At 40.0% G+C, this 17,546-nt stretch overlaps 1 protein-coding gene across 1 annotated transcript in view; it reads right to left on the bottom strand.

Moving 5' to 3' along the window:
- The window catches only part of lpp (LIM domain containing preferred translocation partner in lipoma), a 144,214-nt gene that overhangs the window by 74,927 nt on the left and 51,741 nt on the right, over positions 1–17,546 (bottom strand). The window contains exons 4-5 of the mRNA XM_058072881.2: positions 9,120–9,226; positions 4,913–5,035 (exon numbers count right to left, since the gene is read on the bottom strand). Of these exons, the coding sequence (XP_057928864.2) occupies positions 4,913–5,035; positions 9,120–9,226 (230 nt within the window). The remainder of the gene's footprint in view (positions 1–4,912; positions 5,036–9,119; positions 9,227–17,546) is intronic.

Below are 17,546 nucleotides of genomic sequence, written 5' to 3'. Positions count from 1 at the left end.
GCTCCAGCACCCCCGCAACCCTCGTGAGGATAAGCAGTAGAAAATGAATGAATGAATGAATGAATTTGCCATGGGCCGATAAGAAAACATCTGTGAGCACCAATGGCACCTGAGCCACAGTTTGGCAAGCCAACAATTGAGTGATGATTCCATATACTGGGTGAAAAACCCATCCCGTCCATGTCATTACTGTACCAAGTTCTGGATGACTGTTGGCGCTTTCATGGAAAACTGCTACACGTTGTTGGGAAACGGCGACCCCTAAGAATCATGTGGAATGTGTGCAAACAAACAAAAGTGAGCGTCTTCTGAGAACACTTTTCTGCTTTGCTTACTAGAAGCAAAAGCGGGGGTCAGTGTGAGCAGGAGGTCAGTGCAGCCATGGCTGGCCCGGCCTCGGCAAGAGTAGCCAGCGAGCAGTACTTGATGAGTGCTCTATTTTGACACTCATCTAGGCCTCCTTGTTAACTCCCCCAAAACAGATCTGATGCACTCGGACAAGCCGACGCCGCACACGAGCGAGGCTGCTCGGCCTCCAACGCACACTTGGAGGGAGGATTTAGCGCTCTGCTGGGCTCCCTCTCCGATACCCAAAATGAGTTAGTGGGTATCACAAACACGACTCATTTCACAGAGGACATAATTAGGCAAAGCAGTTAGGCTTTGGGAATACTGCATTCAAGACTTTCCTACCATCGTACTTGCTGGCTGGCTGAATACAGGCGATAGAACGCCGTAATGGGGAGGGGGGACTAGTCTGGGTGGCTTCAAGTACTCAGTCGGGAATCACCTTTCAATCAAGCAACTGGCTTGTCAACATACAGATGCTGTCTTCACTAAAAAATATAATATGGAGCCACATTTTAGTGGCAGAAGACGTGCTCACGGGTACTTCAGTTTGATTTTAAAACACATTACTTGATGTAACAGTCAGGGAAACGCAAGAAAAAAGCAATAATAATAATATAATGAAAATAAATATTAAGAGAAAAAAAACAATTCTCTAATGAGAAAATGTTGTAATTTTACAAGAATGAAGGTTCTATTAATGAAAAATAATCATTCTAGTAGTGTAAACTTCAAATATTAAAGAAAGACGTAGTTTAAAAAAAACTAATATCAGAAATAAAACAATAAATAAAGTCGTCATATTTGGAAAATTCTGTTATGTCATGAGAATAAAGTAAAAGTATTATGGAAATAAAGTCATAATTACTAAAAGAAAAATTAGAAATTAGCAGAAAAAAAGGGAAAAGGGAACCAAAACAACAACAAGAAAGTAAAACACAACTGGCACTTTGCAAGAATGAAGTCAGAATATTAAGAGAAACTATAGTTCAACTATAGGAACTATAGGAATAAAATCAAAATATAAGAATAGGAAAGTCATTAAGGGAAGAAAATGTTGAAATGTTTGGAAATTGTAAAGAAATCATTTTATAAGAATAAAATCTAAATATTACGAGAAAAAGTCGTACTCTGAGTTGCAATTTTATGAGAACAAACTTGTAATATGAGGAAAAATAATCTCACTCTATTAGGAGAAACAAAAACAAAAATAAAGCTGGATTTTTGTTTTATTATGTCTATAATTAGTTGAAATATTTGGGGAAAAAAGTTAAGTTGATACAAATAATAAGCTTTTTCACCCACAGTGGTATGACAAGGTTTGGGCACCCGTGATCATTTTCAAGATGTTCCTTTCTAAATGACTGGTTGTTGGGATCATCCATTTCAGGAAAAATATATCATACAGCAGACCAACACAGGGATAGATGAGAAGTGAAATGAAGTTTATAGGATTTACAGAAAGTGTACAGTAATTATTTCAACAAAGGTAGGCGGGTGCACACTTCTCTCTCTGAGGATTTCATGATGTTCATTTTCACTTCCATGGTGATGGGGCCTTTGCTGGAAAAAGTTTGGACATCCCTGCCGTACACGGACTTCCTAAAGTTGTGACTTTGAATGTTTTTGGTCTTTGGCCTACTCAGACCCTCCAAAACAAAGTGTATGGCGAACACACGGAGTAACACGGCTCTCCTTGAGAAGGAGCGTGCGGGTCGACCTGTTATTGATTTTGAAGAGCCGGCTGTGTAATTGCTTGTAAATCAAGGCCCTTTGTTACTCTCAGGTTATATAGCAGGGCGGGAGGACGCCATGCCGTCGCTGGAGCGGGAAAGCGGGCCCGTTGCGTGGATGGGGTTGGAGGATAATGTAGCAGAGGAAGCGGAGCACAGACTGACAGCAGCAGCTGGGGAGGGCGAAAGGTCAACCTGAGTTAATCAGCTAGAATCAGCATCAGCTGAGGAGAGAGGAACCATGTGCGTGTGCGCGCGCGTGCATATGTTGAAAATATATCAAACAATCAAATAGAAAGCTAAATCTTCTCCCGGACGAGAAGATCCCAGCGTCGTGCTGCAAAAACAAAACGCCGATTTCTAGCATTTCATGATTAAAACATGTGCTGCCGTGTTTGTGTACTCTGCGCTCAGGAAGGCTAAAAATAAACCTTGACCCTGTCAGGTAAAACCAGCGGGGCGGCCATACATTAGTTAGCGCGGACGCTAACTCCGGACAGGTGCCCATCAATTTTTTAAGCTGTGTTGACAAAAGCTTTCAAGTCGCTTTGGACTAATCCTGCAACGCGGCAGAACGTGTTTGCTTTGCACTTCTACCATATTTTATTTACAAACACCTGCATATAGATAGGAAGGTCCTCGTATGGAATATATACCTGCGCTAGTTCATGTCCATTAGGAAGAGACATGCCAATAAAGTTCATGTTCAGTTTTTGAACTGGAAGCACCAGGAAGTTGTTTTCAAAGGTTTAAAAAAGTCATGATTACATAGTACATTCAACATATATAGTACATATACAGTGTATATTCTGTACGCTTCTTACTTCACACTCCTCTGCTTTTCAAGTATTTTCACCGTGAATGAGCAGCGTTCATCCTATTCAGTGTTTCCATATTTTATTACATGAGATGTTCTTATGGGATAAAAACAAAAGATATGTTATGTTATTAGAGGGAGATTTGTCTTATTCATTACATTCTTTCACAATGAAAAAAACAATTAAAAAAGGGGTGAAAACACCAGGTTATGTGTTAATTTGTATTCTCTACTATATTTGTATTTTATTTTATATTAACTTTATATTTCATTTTAACTATATATATTGCATTGGCATTACAGATGTCTGATTTTGGCTTTTTTGCAGATAACCGATACTGTCCAACTCTCAATTTCCGATTCCAACACGTGTAACGTCACATATATTGGGAAAAATTGTAGTAGAGCTTTGTTTCTCCATTATTTTCTAGCATGCCCCCCCCCGGACAAAATTCCCAATGTGAAATACTAGAGAAACTGATAATATGTACTCATGCATCTGTACTGTACAGACTGATATTGAAAATGAAAGTAGGAAAATGCAACAAAATGGGGAGCCTACAAGCGTATTCAGGAGTCAAACTGCATGTTGAGTACTATAAATTTGTCCATGTTGGTAGGTCTGCATTAAAATGAAAGCCTCTCGCAGATATCAGATTTTTAGGCTGATATCGGGCCGAAATATCGGTACTCGATATTATCGGACATCCATAATTATGTTATATTTATAGTCAATTATTGTATTTCTATTATTACATCATAAAATATTTTCAAAAAATATATATATATTTGCTGCTAATTTATAATTTGTGTATTTGCTTGTTTTTTATGATCACATAATTTTTTTTCAAACTAAACAGTAAATCTATTATTTGCTGTGACTTCATTTTTTTTTTATTTTATTGAATTTCAAAGTATTTCAGGTGTTCGAATGTATTTTTCTCCGTTTTTAAGTACAATGACATCCATAAACTATAACATCATATTTGCATAAATGTGATGTTTATTTGCATCAAAAGAGCTAGTGAAGCGGCAATGTCATCATCATGATGATCTTTTATTTTAATCATCAGGAGCCTGTCCTACATTTCTTGTGTGTCAAACTATTTAGTGAAGTGCCCAAGGCTTTGATATGGCTCTTTTAATATCCTTTCAAAATATCAACTTATGATATAGGTCGAGGCACATTTAGTCCTTATTGCCAAAAGACGCTAATCCTGGTAATGGCTCATTCCTGGTAATGAATCATTTATATTTTGTGCTTTTTCTTTGGCTTTTCCCCCAATGACACTTCTTCCAAAAAGAAGGAGAATATAGACGGGAAGTGGTTAACTTACGTAATACTTCATACTGCATTCATACAATCACGGACGCAGGTTCGATTCCCCTTCCTTCCCTGGCATGCACTCACGCTTAGCATTTGTTTGCTCGCCCCATCACTTCTTCTCTGTTGGCTTATTGCAATGTCTCCAACTACTATATCCAGTCTTATTTCAAGTCTTTGTGAATATTTTTACTATGGAAGGTTGCCGCTCTCTCAAACTGCTTGTGAGAGGGGATTACACCTGCGTAATTTGTCATTAAAGTAGTCAGACTGTTTTGTTGTTTTTAACTTTTTACTCTTAATGGTGGTTAACTTCTTTTTACACCAGTTTGAGCATGAAATGTGTTAAAAGTCATGAACTACAGAGGGTGCAACACACTTCAACAAGGACACATAAACGCTACAGCCAAATGGCAAAGAGCCACGGTCAGTGAGTCAATGATTTAGTAAGTGTTAAATAATCCAAAAAGTTCACCTTGGTGTGAGACTTGTCATTTGTTGTTAATGTTGAGGCAAACATTCATTTATTTTCTATGCTGCCTAATCCTCATTAATGTGGCTGTAGCCTATCCCAGCCAACTTTGGGTGGGATTCACACACATGAACAATTTATAGTCTCCAATTAACCTTACATGAATATTTTTGAAAAGTGCTAAGCTCCACTATGTTATGTGTGCCATGTGATGTTACCTGGGTGGTCCGTGGTTTGTAGGGCGAGCTGCTCTCCAGGTCTGCCAGGATGCTAGTGAGAGAGTCGATCTCTGCGTCCAGGCTGGAGCGTCGCTCCTCCAGTGTCTTCTCGGGTCCTCTCATCTGCGCGAAGACATGCGACAACAACATTGAAGATTGCAGTGCATTGCAGATTCAAAGAGTGGTGAGCTCGCCAAACAAAAAAAAAACCTTTTCTGGTTACTGCATCATCATTTCAGGGTTTATGAATAAAATAATTACAGGCCAGCAAAGCCTGCATTGAGACCCTTATTTGGAGGTATGACTCAAAGTGGTTTCTTACAATGTGATTTTTTTTAAGTCTTCAGATGAACTTTGACCTCAATCAACACAGAAAAACAAATCAGATATGTCTTAGATATGACTTACAGAATTCTTTTTTCTGTTGACCGTGTTTGACATTGCTTTGACTGAGACCTTAGATAAGATAGAAACATTCGTAGATTATTAAAAACGATATATATATATACATATATATATATATACACACACATATGTATATATATACATACATATATACACGTATATATATACATATATACACACACACAACAACATATATATAAACAACAATATATATAAATATATTATATATATAGTTTTTTATAATCTACTATATATATATATATATATATATATATATATATATATATATATATATGTGTGTGTGTGTGTGTGTGTGTGTGTGTGTCTAGCTTATCTAAGGTATTTACATACATACTATATACACACATAAAGGAAAAATAAAATATGAAAAATAAAATACATAAATGAAAATCACAAATTAATTATTGTAAAACATTTAAATAACCCATGAATAAATAAATACATAAAAAGTGTTAAATTATTCACAAATTACTAGGTAAGATACAATAATTTGTAAATAATTGAAAATGAATAAATATATACACACTAAAAATCAAATATATAAATGAAATGAAACAAATCCAATAATAATAATAATGATAATAAAATGTGTTCATCATTATGAGATAAGTTGGTTAATTAATATGTTTTTACATTATTACTGATATAGTCATAGATACAATACTGATGCAAAATATATATTTAATAATAATAATACATTTTATTTGTATAGCGCTTTTCAGAGTACTCAAAGATGCTTAAACATCGACGTTAGACGCTCATAGATAAAAAATGTAGTTGAGTAAAAGATACATTAAAATACAACATCCATACATTCATTCAAAGCTAAAAGCAAGGTGTAAAAGAAGGCTAAAAGCGGGACGGGGCACAGCAGTCAGGTGTAAAAAGTTAGACATTAAAAACTACAATATAACATACTCATTTTCTACCGCTTTTTCCTCACAAGGGTCGCAGGGGTGCTGGAGCCTATCCCAGCTGTCTTTGGGCGAGAGGCGGGGTACACCCTGGACTGGTCGCCATCCAATCACAGGGCACATATAGACAAACAACCATTCACACTCACATTCATACCTATGGACAATTTGGAGTCGCCAATTAACCTAGCATGTTTTTTGGAATGTGGGAGGAAACCGGAGTACCCGGAGAAAACCCACGCATGCACAGGGAGAACATGCAAACTCCACACAGAGATGGCCGAGGGTGGAAATAAGATAATATAAAGATAATAAGATAATAATAATAATACATTAAAATACATGCCAAATAGGCCAGCAATAAGACAAGGTTAAGACATTTGACTCAGATGGCTTAGCATACAGTATACAGTATTGACCAACACTAGATTGCAGCTTTCATGTATACAAAGAGCCCCTCCCACATCCCTAAATGTTTCTGCATGTAGCCGTCGCAGGACAAAGTCTGGAAAACCGCTGGAGTAGGTTTTCTACTAAATTGGCCCCAACGTTCCCCCTCTCTCCAACGACAGCTTCGTATGTTTAGTGTGGCCAACGATGCTGCAACTGCAAGAAGACTTTCTGCAATTGCCCGCGGGCGCTTTGGAGTTGGCCGGATCACTGACTGCTTCCTCTTCTAATGTTATGTGTTTGGATTACCTGTCACAATTCATTACAGGCGGGGCCGCTAGCTGCTGCTGCTGCTGCTGCTGCTTTAAAGCATCATGAGGAGCACGGCGGCAGTAAACAAAGCGCAATGCTAATGGCTTGTCTCCCGTCCGGAACGGCAAAGGCAAGCTTCACGGCGCTAACGAGGGCGATGAAAGGAAACATTGCCGCGATCAACCTGTGCTCGGCTGCCTTTGGTCTTGAAGCTCTTGTAAAAACCTCCGTGTTGTAACACCGACATGAAATGGTTCTTCACCAATTAACGCCGTTCATTGAGGTCAATAAGAGACTGGCATCTTATTGGACTTTTTATGACTAATTTGACACATTTCAATCATTTCAAAGATGAAAATATAACTTTTAGGTTGAATTTTAAGATGTGTAGTGAAGCCTGATAAAACCTATTCACCTGTCCAACGTACCGGATGCCATATATCACATACAACAACATAAGGTTAGCAACACTTGCCTATCCATGTGATGCTACAATACTAACACTAAATTTGAACATGTTAAGTGAGCATATTCGCTGAAGAAATACAAAACAATTACATTTACAGCTCCCACCTCTGTAGTCAAAAGACAGATAGTTGCGTTTTAAAATGTGGAGCGAAGCCTGCTTTGTGGCATTGCATAGGCTGTGGTTATTAAGCCTCTAAAGTGACATCAGCCGTCGAGCGAGAACGACACCTCAACATACGTCACCAGTCTTCGGATCAGCTAGCGTCCAAGATATGACATTTTAACATTTTAACAACTCTGTGTTCTACACTGGTCACTAGGTGTCAGTAATGTTACATTGATGAGACAATAGCCACTACAGGCAGTACTGTGAAGGTGTGTAAGTGTAAAGGTGACTATAGGGGTGTTATTTCATGTCTAGAGGGTTCCACAAATTAACATAAACATTTGTATTTGTATTGTATTCAGTTTGGAATCTTGCACAAGCCTGATGAACGGAAGGCGGGTTTCCATGAGGATGTGCTTCATGACACGACATGAGCGTTTCAGTCCCTCTACTCTCAAAAGGGGAGTAAACAAGTGAGATGATTGATTTTTACTATGTTTGGTACTCATAAATACTTACAATAATCCCTCATTTTTCATGGTTAGTCTTTATTTATATAAGGAATATTTTGGTAGTGACTGCACGGCAGTCGAGTGGTTAGCGCGCAGACCTCACAGCTAGAAGAGGAGACCTGAGTTCAATTCCACCCTTAGCCATCTCTGTGTGGAGTTTGCATGTTCTCCCCGTGCATGCGTGGATTTTCTCCGGCTTCCTCCCACATTCCAAAAACATGCTAGGTTAATTGGCGACTCCAAATTGTCCATAGGTATGAATGTGAGTGTGAATGGTTGTTTGTCTATACATATGTGCCCTGTGATTGGCTGGCCGCCAGTCCAGGGTGTACACCACATCTCGCCCGAAGACAGCTGGGATAGGCTCCAGCACCCCGCAACCCTTGTGAGGATATGCGGTAGAAAATGAATGTTTTGGTAGTTTTGTTTACGACCTTCTAAATATGCTTTTTAACATTATTAGAGCCCTCGAGACATGAAATAACACCCCTATAGTCACCTTTGCAGACATATGTTCCTAAAAATTAATAACATTAATGAGCGTTTCTATTTTTTCTGCATGGTAACTTACCTACATCAAACCCCGCTGATGTCAATGTTGGAGATAAAATAGATCAGTGATAACACTTGACGTAATTTGCTGCCATTACATCTCCACAAACAAAGCTGACTGAGCGGCGATGTGATTTTACACACAAGAAAGGAATGTGACACGCTCTGAGGATTTCACAGTAGAGGTTAAGTGCTGCCGTGTCGTTGGGAGTGTGTGGGGGCGGGGGTCAAAGGCTGAATGGGGCAGGGAGTAGTGAGCATGCTCCACCAATAGGTGTCAGCCTTCAGTTTGCATGCAGCCCAGAATAGGAGAAAGTTTGTTGATACGTGTGTGTGTGTGTTGGGTCCCTGAGTTCACGTGATTGGCTCCGGGCGGCGAGCGGAGCTGCAAAGTATCAGCGCTTGGCTCCCAGTCAGCGCGGCCACACACTCGGACCAGCCGCGTGAACTCCAGAGTGGCGCTCGGGGCGCTCGACACCGATACGAGTGGACACTCGACCGTTACACACCACCAGCACGTCTCTCACCTGGTAATCGTACGAGTTGGCGGGCGGGGGAGGAGGGAAGGAGGCAGCGGATGACGACGGGAGGCGGCTCGTCTCTTCCGCAGGCGGCGGAGGGGGGGGGTAGTCCGCTGGGGAGGGAAAAAAAGGAAAACATATTAAACATTTATCTTCCTATCAGGCAGCCAGCAATGGAAACTTTATTCCGTACATTAATACTGTATATATTTATTGGTGGCAGTTGTATTAATACAGCTCATGTTACAAAGTTACTAAAAACAATTTCCTTAAAATATCCCTCTAAAAGGCACACAACACTTCAGACCTCAGACTGGCAACATGCATGACAATGCAAGACATGCATGCATAACTCACAAAAACAGTGGTTCACTTCTTTTTACACTTGTGTCACAGTTAAAAAGTGACTGACAAACTAAGAAAAATAGATTTGAGTGAAAAATATCCGTCCAAAAGGCACACAAAGATAAATACCTGCATAACTTCATGCATGCCTTCTTTGTACAAGTATGTGACAGTTAACACAACACGTATTCAAAAGTAATGGGCAACAAAAAAAAAATCAAAAGAGCAAAAATGTTGGTAACAAAAGGTGCACATCACTTCAGATTTCCAATACCCAGCATGCAAGACATTACGCAAGATGCAAGTGTAACTCACAAAAAGCAGTGGTCGACTTCTTTTTACACTTACATGTTACAATGTGCCTGAAAACGTAAAAAAAAAAAGTAGATTTTTGTGAAAAATACCCCTCCCATATTCATGCATGACTTATTTTTACATTTGCATGACAGTTAAAATGTTACAAAGGGAATGCAACCAGAAAAAAATTTCAGACCTTGAGTTGCCTTACATGAGATGCAAGCCTACATCACGACAACAGCGGTTCACTTCTTTTTACACTTGCGTGACAGCTAAACAAATGTTACAAAGTGACTCAAAAAAAAAAATAACACTCCAAAATCCACAGTGAACTTTATATTTTGCATTACCAACCTGCATGGCTTATTTTTTTCACTTGTGTGACAGTTATAAATGTGACAAAGTAACTGAATCAGTGGGCCTTCGTCCCCTCAAGTACAGACAGCTGCTGGAAAGGATTTTGGACACACAACGTTTTGTGTGTATGCAAGCTTTATAGATGAGGCCTCAGTACTGTAGATAACTTCTTTTTACACTTGTATGACAGTTTAAGATCTTACATCGACTGACAACATACAAAAACCCTCAAAAGAATCACCATTTGGCTGAAAAATGTTGAGAGCCGCACGGTGAACGTGTAGTTAGCATGTAGGCCACACAGTGAAGACCTGGGGTCGGTTCTCTGCTTGGGCATCTCTGTGTGGAGTTTGCATGTTCTTCCTGTGCATGCGTGGGTTTTCTCCGGGGTACTCCGGTTTCCTCCCACATTCCAAACACATGCTAGGTTAATTGGCGACTCCAAATTGTCCATAGATATGAATGTGAGTGTGAATGGTTGTTTGTCTATATGTGCCCTGTGATTGGCTGGCTACCAGTCCAGGGTGTACCCCGCCTTGGTGGAAAATATCCCTCTATAAGACCACAAAACGTCTGAGTGAGAAGGAGGTCACTTAAGGGATCTTGTTACTGCGAGGCAGCGCGATGCCAAATAATTATTAAATATGAGAAAAACCACACACTGAAGATAATAAAGTAGGGGAAAATATGTTTTCATGTCCAGCTTGTAGCGTCCTCAGTGAAAAAAAAAGAGCATTGTATGGGAGTGTATCCACATGACGCAGTGGAAAGTAGATTAGTCACTTCACAAGTCATGTTGCTTTGCAATTACATGCACACAAAACACTTCAAGTTGTACTTTTGTCCTCCATTATCATTGGAATTTTCTACAGGACACAAAAGATTGCTTGTGGCCGCTTTGACGCAGAAACACGGCTGGATGATGGCCCAGATAAACTATGTGCACCTTCATGTGCGGTCCTCAAACACATCATTCCATGACTCGGCACAAACGCTGTCACCTTTATAAGACTATGTGATGCCTCACTTCCCTCACTTATGAATCCAGTACATTAATCCAGTGGGAATAGTCAGGGTCCGCATGGTGGACTATCGGTTAGCATGTTGGCCACAGTCAGGAGATGGGCAAGATCTGGGTTTGAATGTTTTCTCCAGGTACTCCGGTTTCCTCCCACTTTCCAAAAACATGCTAGGTTAATTGGCGACTCCAAATTGTCCATAGGTATGAATGTGAGTGTGAATGGTTGTTTGTCTATATGTGCCCTGTGATTGGCTGGCCACCAGTCCAGGGTGGACCCTTCCGCGCACCCGAAATCAGCTGGGATAGGCTCCAGCATGCAAGCGGCATAGAAAATTGATGGATGGACAGTGTCGGCTTTTCTGCAATTGTGACCGTTAGTTCAGTTATGGAAAAATTCATAGGTTAGGTTTGAATTGATGTTAGTTAATTAGTTAGCATAATTGCTGATCTAAGATTTTGAATGATCTAAGTCGATCTAAGCACTGCAAAAACTATGCAAAAGATACTGCAAAAACAAAGATTTGCAGGTTTTCATTGACTCCACTGATTTTAGTCAGTTAGTTCGTTGGTTAGCAAGATTACACTAGAGATTTGGTTTTCATGGATAGTAGCACGATTACGAAAAAAAAACGACTTAGTCTAGGTTTTGATTGATGTTAGTGCGACTATGCAAAACCTACAAAGTTCAGTAGGTTTATTGATTTTAGTCACTAACTTGGATCGTTGGCACAATTAGGCAAGGGTGCCCTTTGATTTATTTTATGCCAAAACTACAAAGATTAGGTTTTCATTCATGTTAGTCAGTCTGTCTGTCAGTTCACACAAATGTGCAAAAACGACCGTAAAACTACGGGCTAGCTTTTGACTGCCGTTAGTTATTTGTTAGTAAGCACAAGTATGCAACGTAGGCTAGCATTTGATCAATGTTAGTTAGCACGTCAACACAATTGCAAAAAAACTACACAGGTTAGGTTTTGATTGATGTTAGCACAATTATGCCCAAACTACAATGATTCGGTTTCAATGATTTAAGTCAGTTGGCACAATTACACAAAGACTACAAAGTATAATTGAGCAAAAACATCAGTTTGCAGAGGGCCATCCAGTAAATGTGTTTTAAATTTCACATGAATCTGAGCCAAGTGGGGCAGTGCCCCACTGGATCCAGCAGATGTTGTTATTTTTTTTTAAAAGCTGACCTCTTTAACAGTTACTATCGCATATTTGTTGTTGAACAGAGTCAACAACAACGTGATCTTTTTATTGATGACTTGCCGGAAGAGATACTAAAAGCGGTGAATGTGAAAGTGTAGTCATCAGTGGTTTGACACACATAATTGCAGCAATTTGCTTAACTAAGAAACAATAATCTGCGTGTCAGCACGTGTTGTTTTCTCCTCCTCCTGAGATTGGAAAAGTAAATGTTGTGTCCGTCTCGGGCCAGGGGGACGAGAAAGCCGCCAAATTTGTGCTCCTTAAGTCGGCGTTAATCCAAGGATTGCGACGAGCCGCATGTTAGAGACAGGATAAGGAGTTACGTGCCAAATTAAATTGTGGGTGCACGACTTAAGACCGAATCATTTGACCGTGTACTCCTACACGGCAAAGCAGACATGAGCTCTGCAAATTGAAAGTCTTTTATACTAAGTCATGGGAATTTGTTCCAATTCCGAGACTTTGATGAGTCCCGTACGCGGGATCCATTCACTTTGCGCTGCTTTTCATCTAATTGATGTCATCAATGCAGTTTAGCCAAGGCACATGAGCAAATTAATTAAGCATGCTCTGCAGCTGCCTTGGCAAAGCAGCTTGAGGAATAAAAACACTCGGCGGAGATTGGACACATGTCTGCATCTTGTGCATTAACAACGTTGCAGAAATTGCCAGCATTGCATTCCACGTTCCCTCTGGGCGCTGGCGGCCTCCATGTGAATTGTTTATATAATAACCTTGTGACCTCCGCTAACGCTCCAGAGGCGCACAGTGCTGCCAAACCTCTGGGAGAGGAAATAAAATTACAATAACGGACGGACGTCGTATAAAACTTGGAGAATTTCAGCATGAAGAGTAGTGTCCCCCCCTAACATCAAATATGTTTCAGGTTAATCGTTTCAGGAAGTAGAAGACTAGTAAATGTTTCAGAATGACGCATGTTTTATTGAGAAGGTCTTGTGTGGAGGAGTGGAATAAGGGTCACCGAGCATCTTCTCTTAACAGATCTTTTGCCTTTTGTTCCACCCTCACACTCATTTGTCCTCGTATCTGTGGAACCGCTCTCACTAATAAACCTCACGTCGTATGCATTGCTATAGATATACTGTACATTTCTGATCAAAATTTTAAGACCAGCTGAAAAAACTGCAAGAATTGACATTTTGCATTTAATGATTTTCTAAATAGAGCTAGAAAACTGCAAAATTAAAAATATGGGAGTGAGACAAAACATTTTTGGAGGTTATGGCAAACAACCATTAAAGTAAAATGGCTGTTCATCAAAGTGTAAAAAAACAACAACCAAAAAACAAAAAGAAGTCAGTAATGGGTTGTTTGAGAGATACAACTACTGTGTACTTGTTAGGCAGCATATACTTTCTTTTGCGAAAGTATAGAGAGATACTTTCTATATATCTGTGTAGTAATAGCTTTATATAATAGCTCTTGGGGCAGCAGTGGTGTTCAGGATCCCACTGTAAGTGATGATGATGATGGCTGGGTTTGCTTGAGTATCACAAGTGAATCAGAGCTGGTATCTGACATATTCTGAGTCTGGTGACACACCAATTCCACTGACAAAGCCCGCTATTAAAACACCTCCAACAAGGTTTTAGGGTTTATATCCATTCTGTAACCACGTGGTAGCGTGGTACATTCATGACAACATAAAATTAACAGTATTTTTGCCAAATTGTTGTCATTTTAAGTATTAGCAGAACTTCCTGGGCCGGCTGTGGTGTGATAAGGTGTCACTACGTGCATTCTTAGCTGCCTCTTTTTACCTGTTTTTATATCTTTAGAACGCACAGAAAAGTGAAATACATGTGTGTTTGTGTCTCACAAAGACTGTGGATGATGGGCAAAATTTAAAAAAAGTGCAGTTTGACAAAGATTAGACTGGACTGCTTGCATGGCTTTTCTGCAGGCACTCTGGCTTCGTACCACGTCATTATTTGTCCATAGGTGTGAATGTGTGTCAATGCGTGTTTGTACATACTGTATGTGTCAGCTGGGACAGGTTCAGACTCACCTGTGACCCTAATGACAATAAGCGCTATAGAAAATGGATGGACCAATGGATTAATACTGGTGGTGTCCAACATGCAGTCATGCAGGAGTCGTGGTGGATTGTAACGAACTGACCTACAAACTGACAAAAGTGATTGACAGCATGTTTGCTTCTGTCACACTTTCTATTGAAAGAAACCTCTGCCAAAACATAATTTTGTTCCGAACAATATGGATTGGCTACTGTGCATTTGATGCATTCCAGGCTTTTGTGCCGCCCCCAAAAATATTTTTCCCCCTCTTTTCATTCACTTGTCTTCCAAAACAACTTTTGAGAAGATAATTGTAAAATGTTAATCTCATGAAAAATAGTAGCATGTCAAATATTGGACTGACCAGAATATATGGTTAAGGTGAGGGTTCAGGTTCAAGGCTCTTCCCATGCTGATTAACACGCGTGTGATGGCGGCAGACACCAAATCTAATGTAATCTTTCAATTTCCACACCTCCTGTACTTGGCAATATCTGTGTTGCAGAAATTCAGCAAACAGCACATCAATAATGACTTCCACTACAATTACACTCCAAATTATAATATGATACTGTATTCCTGTCAGGTTTTTGTGTCCTTTTTGTCGCCCAATAGCCAGGATTAAATCAACAATCAAGAAACATTATCCAAGATTCTGTTTTCCTCTTATTTTCTGGAAATGTTCAATTAGTTTTGACTAACTATTTGTGAGCCGTGTACTGTATGCCAAGACTCTTCACTCTCTGGGCCAATTTGGTTCCATTATACGCATTCTTGGATATCATTTTCAAATGTAAATCTTGACAGGTACGGTGGCGCCTTTGCCACTGTGCTTTTTACATACAACAAATAAGTGCACCAAACTTCTTTTTCCACTTGTAAGCATGCTAATATGTAAAACATGGACTCCACTGTCACACAACGGTAACACACATGAGAACAAGACATCACGTGTTTGAAGAGACTTCCGTCCGCACTAAGTGAGTGTGAGCGGTGTCTGTGCCGTGCATGCTGCTACTCCCATTTTGGACGACGGCGGGTCTAAAGCTCCGAGTGAGCCGCTAATTGAGAGAAGCGGCAGGAACACCTACCTAATGACAAGCGCTTCAGCCTTCTCTTTATTGAGCAATTAGCGTCAAGTGGCCGCTCGCTCAACAAGGAATCCTAATCAGTTTTTTTTAAGCAGCGAGGACTTTTCATCAAAGGGGTTGTTGGGATGATAAGCATGGACTAATATTGTACTAAGCAGCGTGCTACAATATCTAGTGTACTGTACTCTAACTTCTTAGTGCTACTGTACCCCACTTCTGAGCATTCATTTGCTAAAAAATATTATTTTGGTAAAAAAATATATATATATTTATAGATATATGTAATTTTTTGACACCCCTACCCCATTAATTCTTTTTGACCCCCTCAAAAAAGATTTTTGAGTTCAACAAATATGAAAATTAGGGGGGGCTCAAAAAATTATCTTGTCCAAAAAATATTTGACGTAAATATTTTTTTTGTAAATGTATATTTTTTGGCTTAATAATTTTTAGGTAATAAAAAAATGTATTAGCTCTATTATTAACTCCAGTGATATCCTCGCACATTCGCAAGTCAGCATTCAGAACCTGGTAAATTTGTAAATTAGCTGATTTTGGGGGTAAAAAGAAAAAAAATGTATTTATCAATAAATACATATCATGAAATACTATTTAATTATTATACCCAAAATTTTGTCAAGGAAATAAAAGGAAAAAAAACGCCACTCTGCACCTCATTTTTGAAAAGTAGACAATCCCAGTGTAGAAAAAAATCTAAAGATCTAAAAAGGGCAATAAGAAATCTATCAGCCATCTCTCTGAGTTTGCATGTTCTCCCGGTGCATGCGTTGGTTTTCTCCCGGAACTCCGGTTTCCTCCCACATTCCAAAAACATGCTAGCTAATTGGCGACCCCAAATTGTCCATAGGTATGAATGTGAGTGTGAATGGTTGTTTGTCTACATGTGCCCTGTGATTGGCTGGCCACCAGTCCAGTGTGTACCCCGCTTCTCGCCCGAAGACAGCTGGGATAGGCTCTAGCATAACCCTCTGACACTTAATAGAAGCGGCAAAAAAGATGGATGGATGGAAAATTGAAACTTTAGATATTATGCAAGGGATGTTTGATCAGGGCTTCCGATACCCAACATCCATGAATGAAATAGGCCAATACCGATCACATATAGCGTACATTTTTTTTATTGATTTATTGACCCATGGTGCCATATAATGGGAAAAGTTCGGCCAATTCCAAGGTCCCTAAGGTCAGTGTAGAAAGGCATTTAGCGGTGTATGCAGATCACATGCTTTTTCCACGGAAATCAGCCGATATCAGTCAGGGTTCCAAAGAGGCCTGCCATGATTGACAACCAAGGCACACATGCAGCCATGAGGCTAAAGTGGACATGTGATGGCACATGATACCGCCACGCTCCCGTTTTCCAATCTTGACTTTATTCCCATCCATCCGAGACAAAACCGACAAAGTGTTCCAAAGAGTCATCCGTGTTTTATCTCAGCCTTTCCAAATGTGAGGAGAGGTGGGGAGCACATTGTCCGCAGCGTAATTACGGATACGCTTTATTCGGCGGGAAGAAAAGCAGCCGCCGAGCCGCGCTCTTAATTAGCCAGATATGTATAGAAGAGTGATTTATGACTTTTTATTCCTCCTAAGAGATGAGAGGCAGGGATTTCAGGCCTTTGGAGATGTACTTGTTTCAAATGTGGGGGGAAAAAAAACACAAAGGAAATCCCAAAGGATGAGAAAGTGAGCCGAGGAACAATAGGCGGATTTTATTATTGTCGGGGGGGTGGTGGGAAGTGGGGGGCATAGAAACAAATGCAGCCAGAAAAAAGGTGAATGGTTTTGAAAGCGCAGCCGGATTCCTTATCTAAACATTTGAAGCAAATTACTGCCTTGAAATACGCTACACCAACTGTGTGTGTGTGTGTGTGTGTGTGTATGCATAGAGTCAATGAGCGTGGCAGCGCGCCGCCACCCGTGTCACAACATGAAACAAAGTGCTGCCACGCGGAGAAGGTCGTGTCAAATTAGAGGCTGCTGTTATTTAACAGCAACATGTGAGCTCACACACATTTACAACATGTAAAAGTGCATCGTCTCGTCA

Source organism: Doryrhamphus excisus, linkage group LG4 (assembly GCF_037039965.1).
Source record: "Doryrhamphus excisus strain RoL-2023G ecotype Guam linkage group LG4, RoL_Dexc_Guam_v1.1, whole genome shotgun sequence".
NCBI lineage: Eukaryota > Metazoa > Chordata > Actinopteri > Syngnathiformes > Syngnathidae > Doryrhamphus > Doryrhamphus excisus.
The sequence above is the reverse complement of the archived record's forward strand: the minus strand, read 5'-3'. Positions and strand labels throughout refer to the sequence as shown.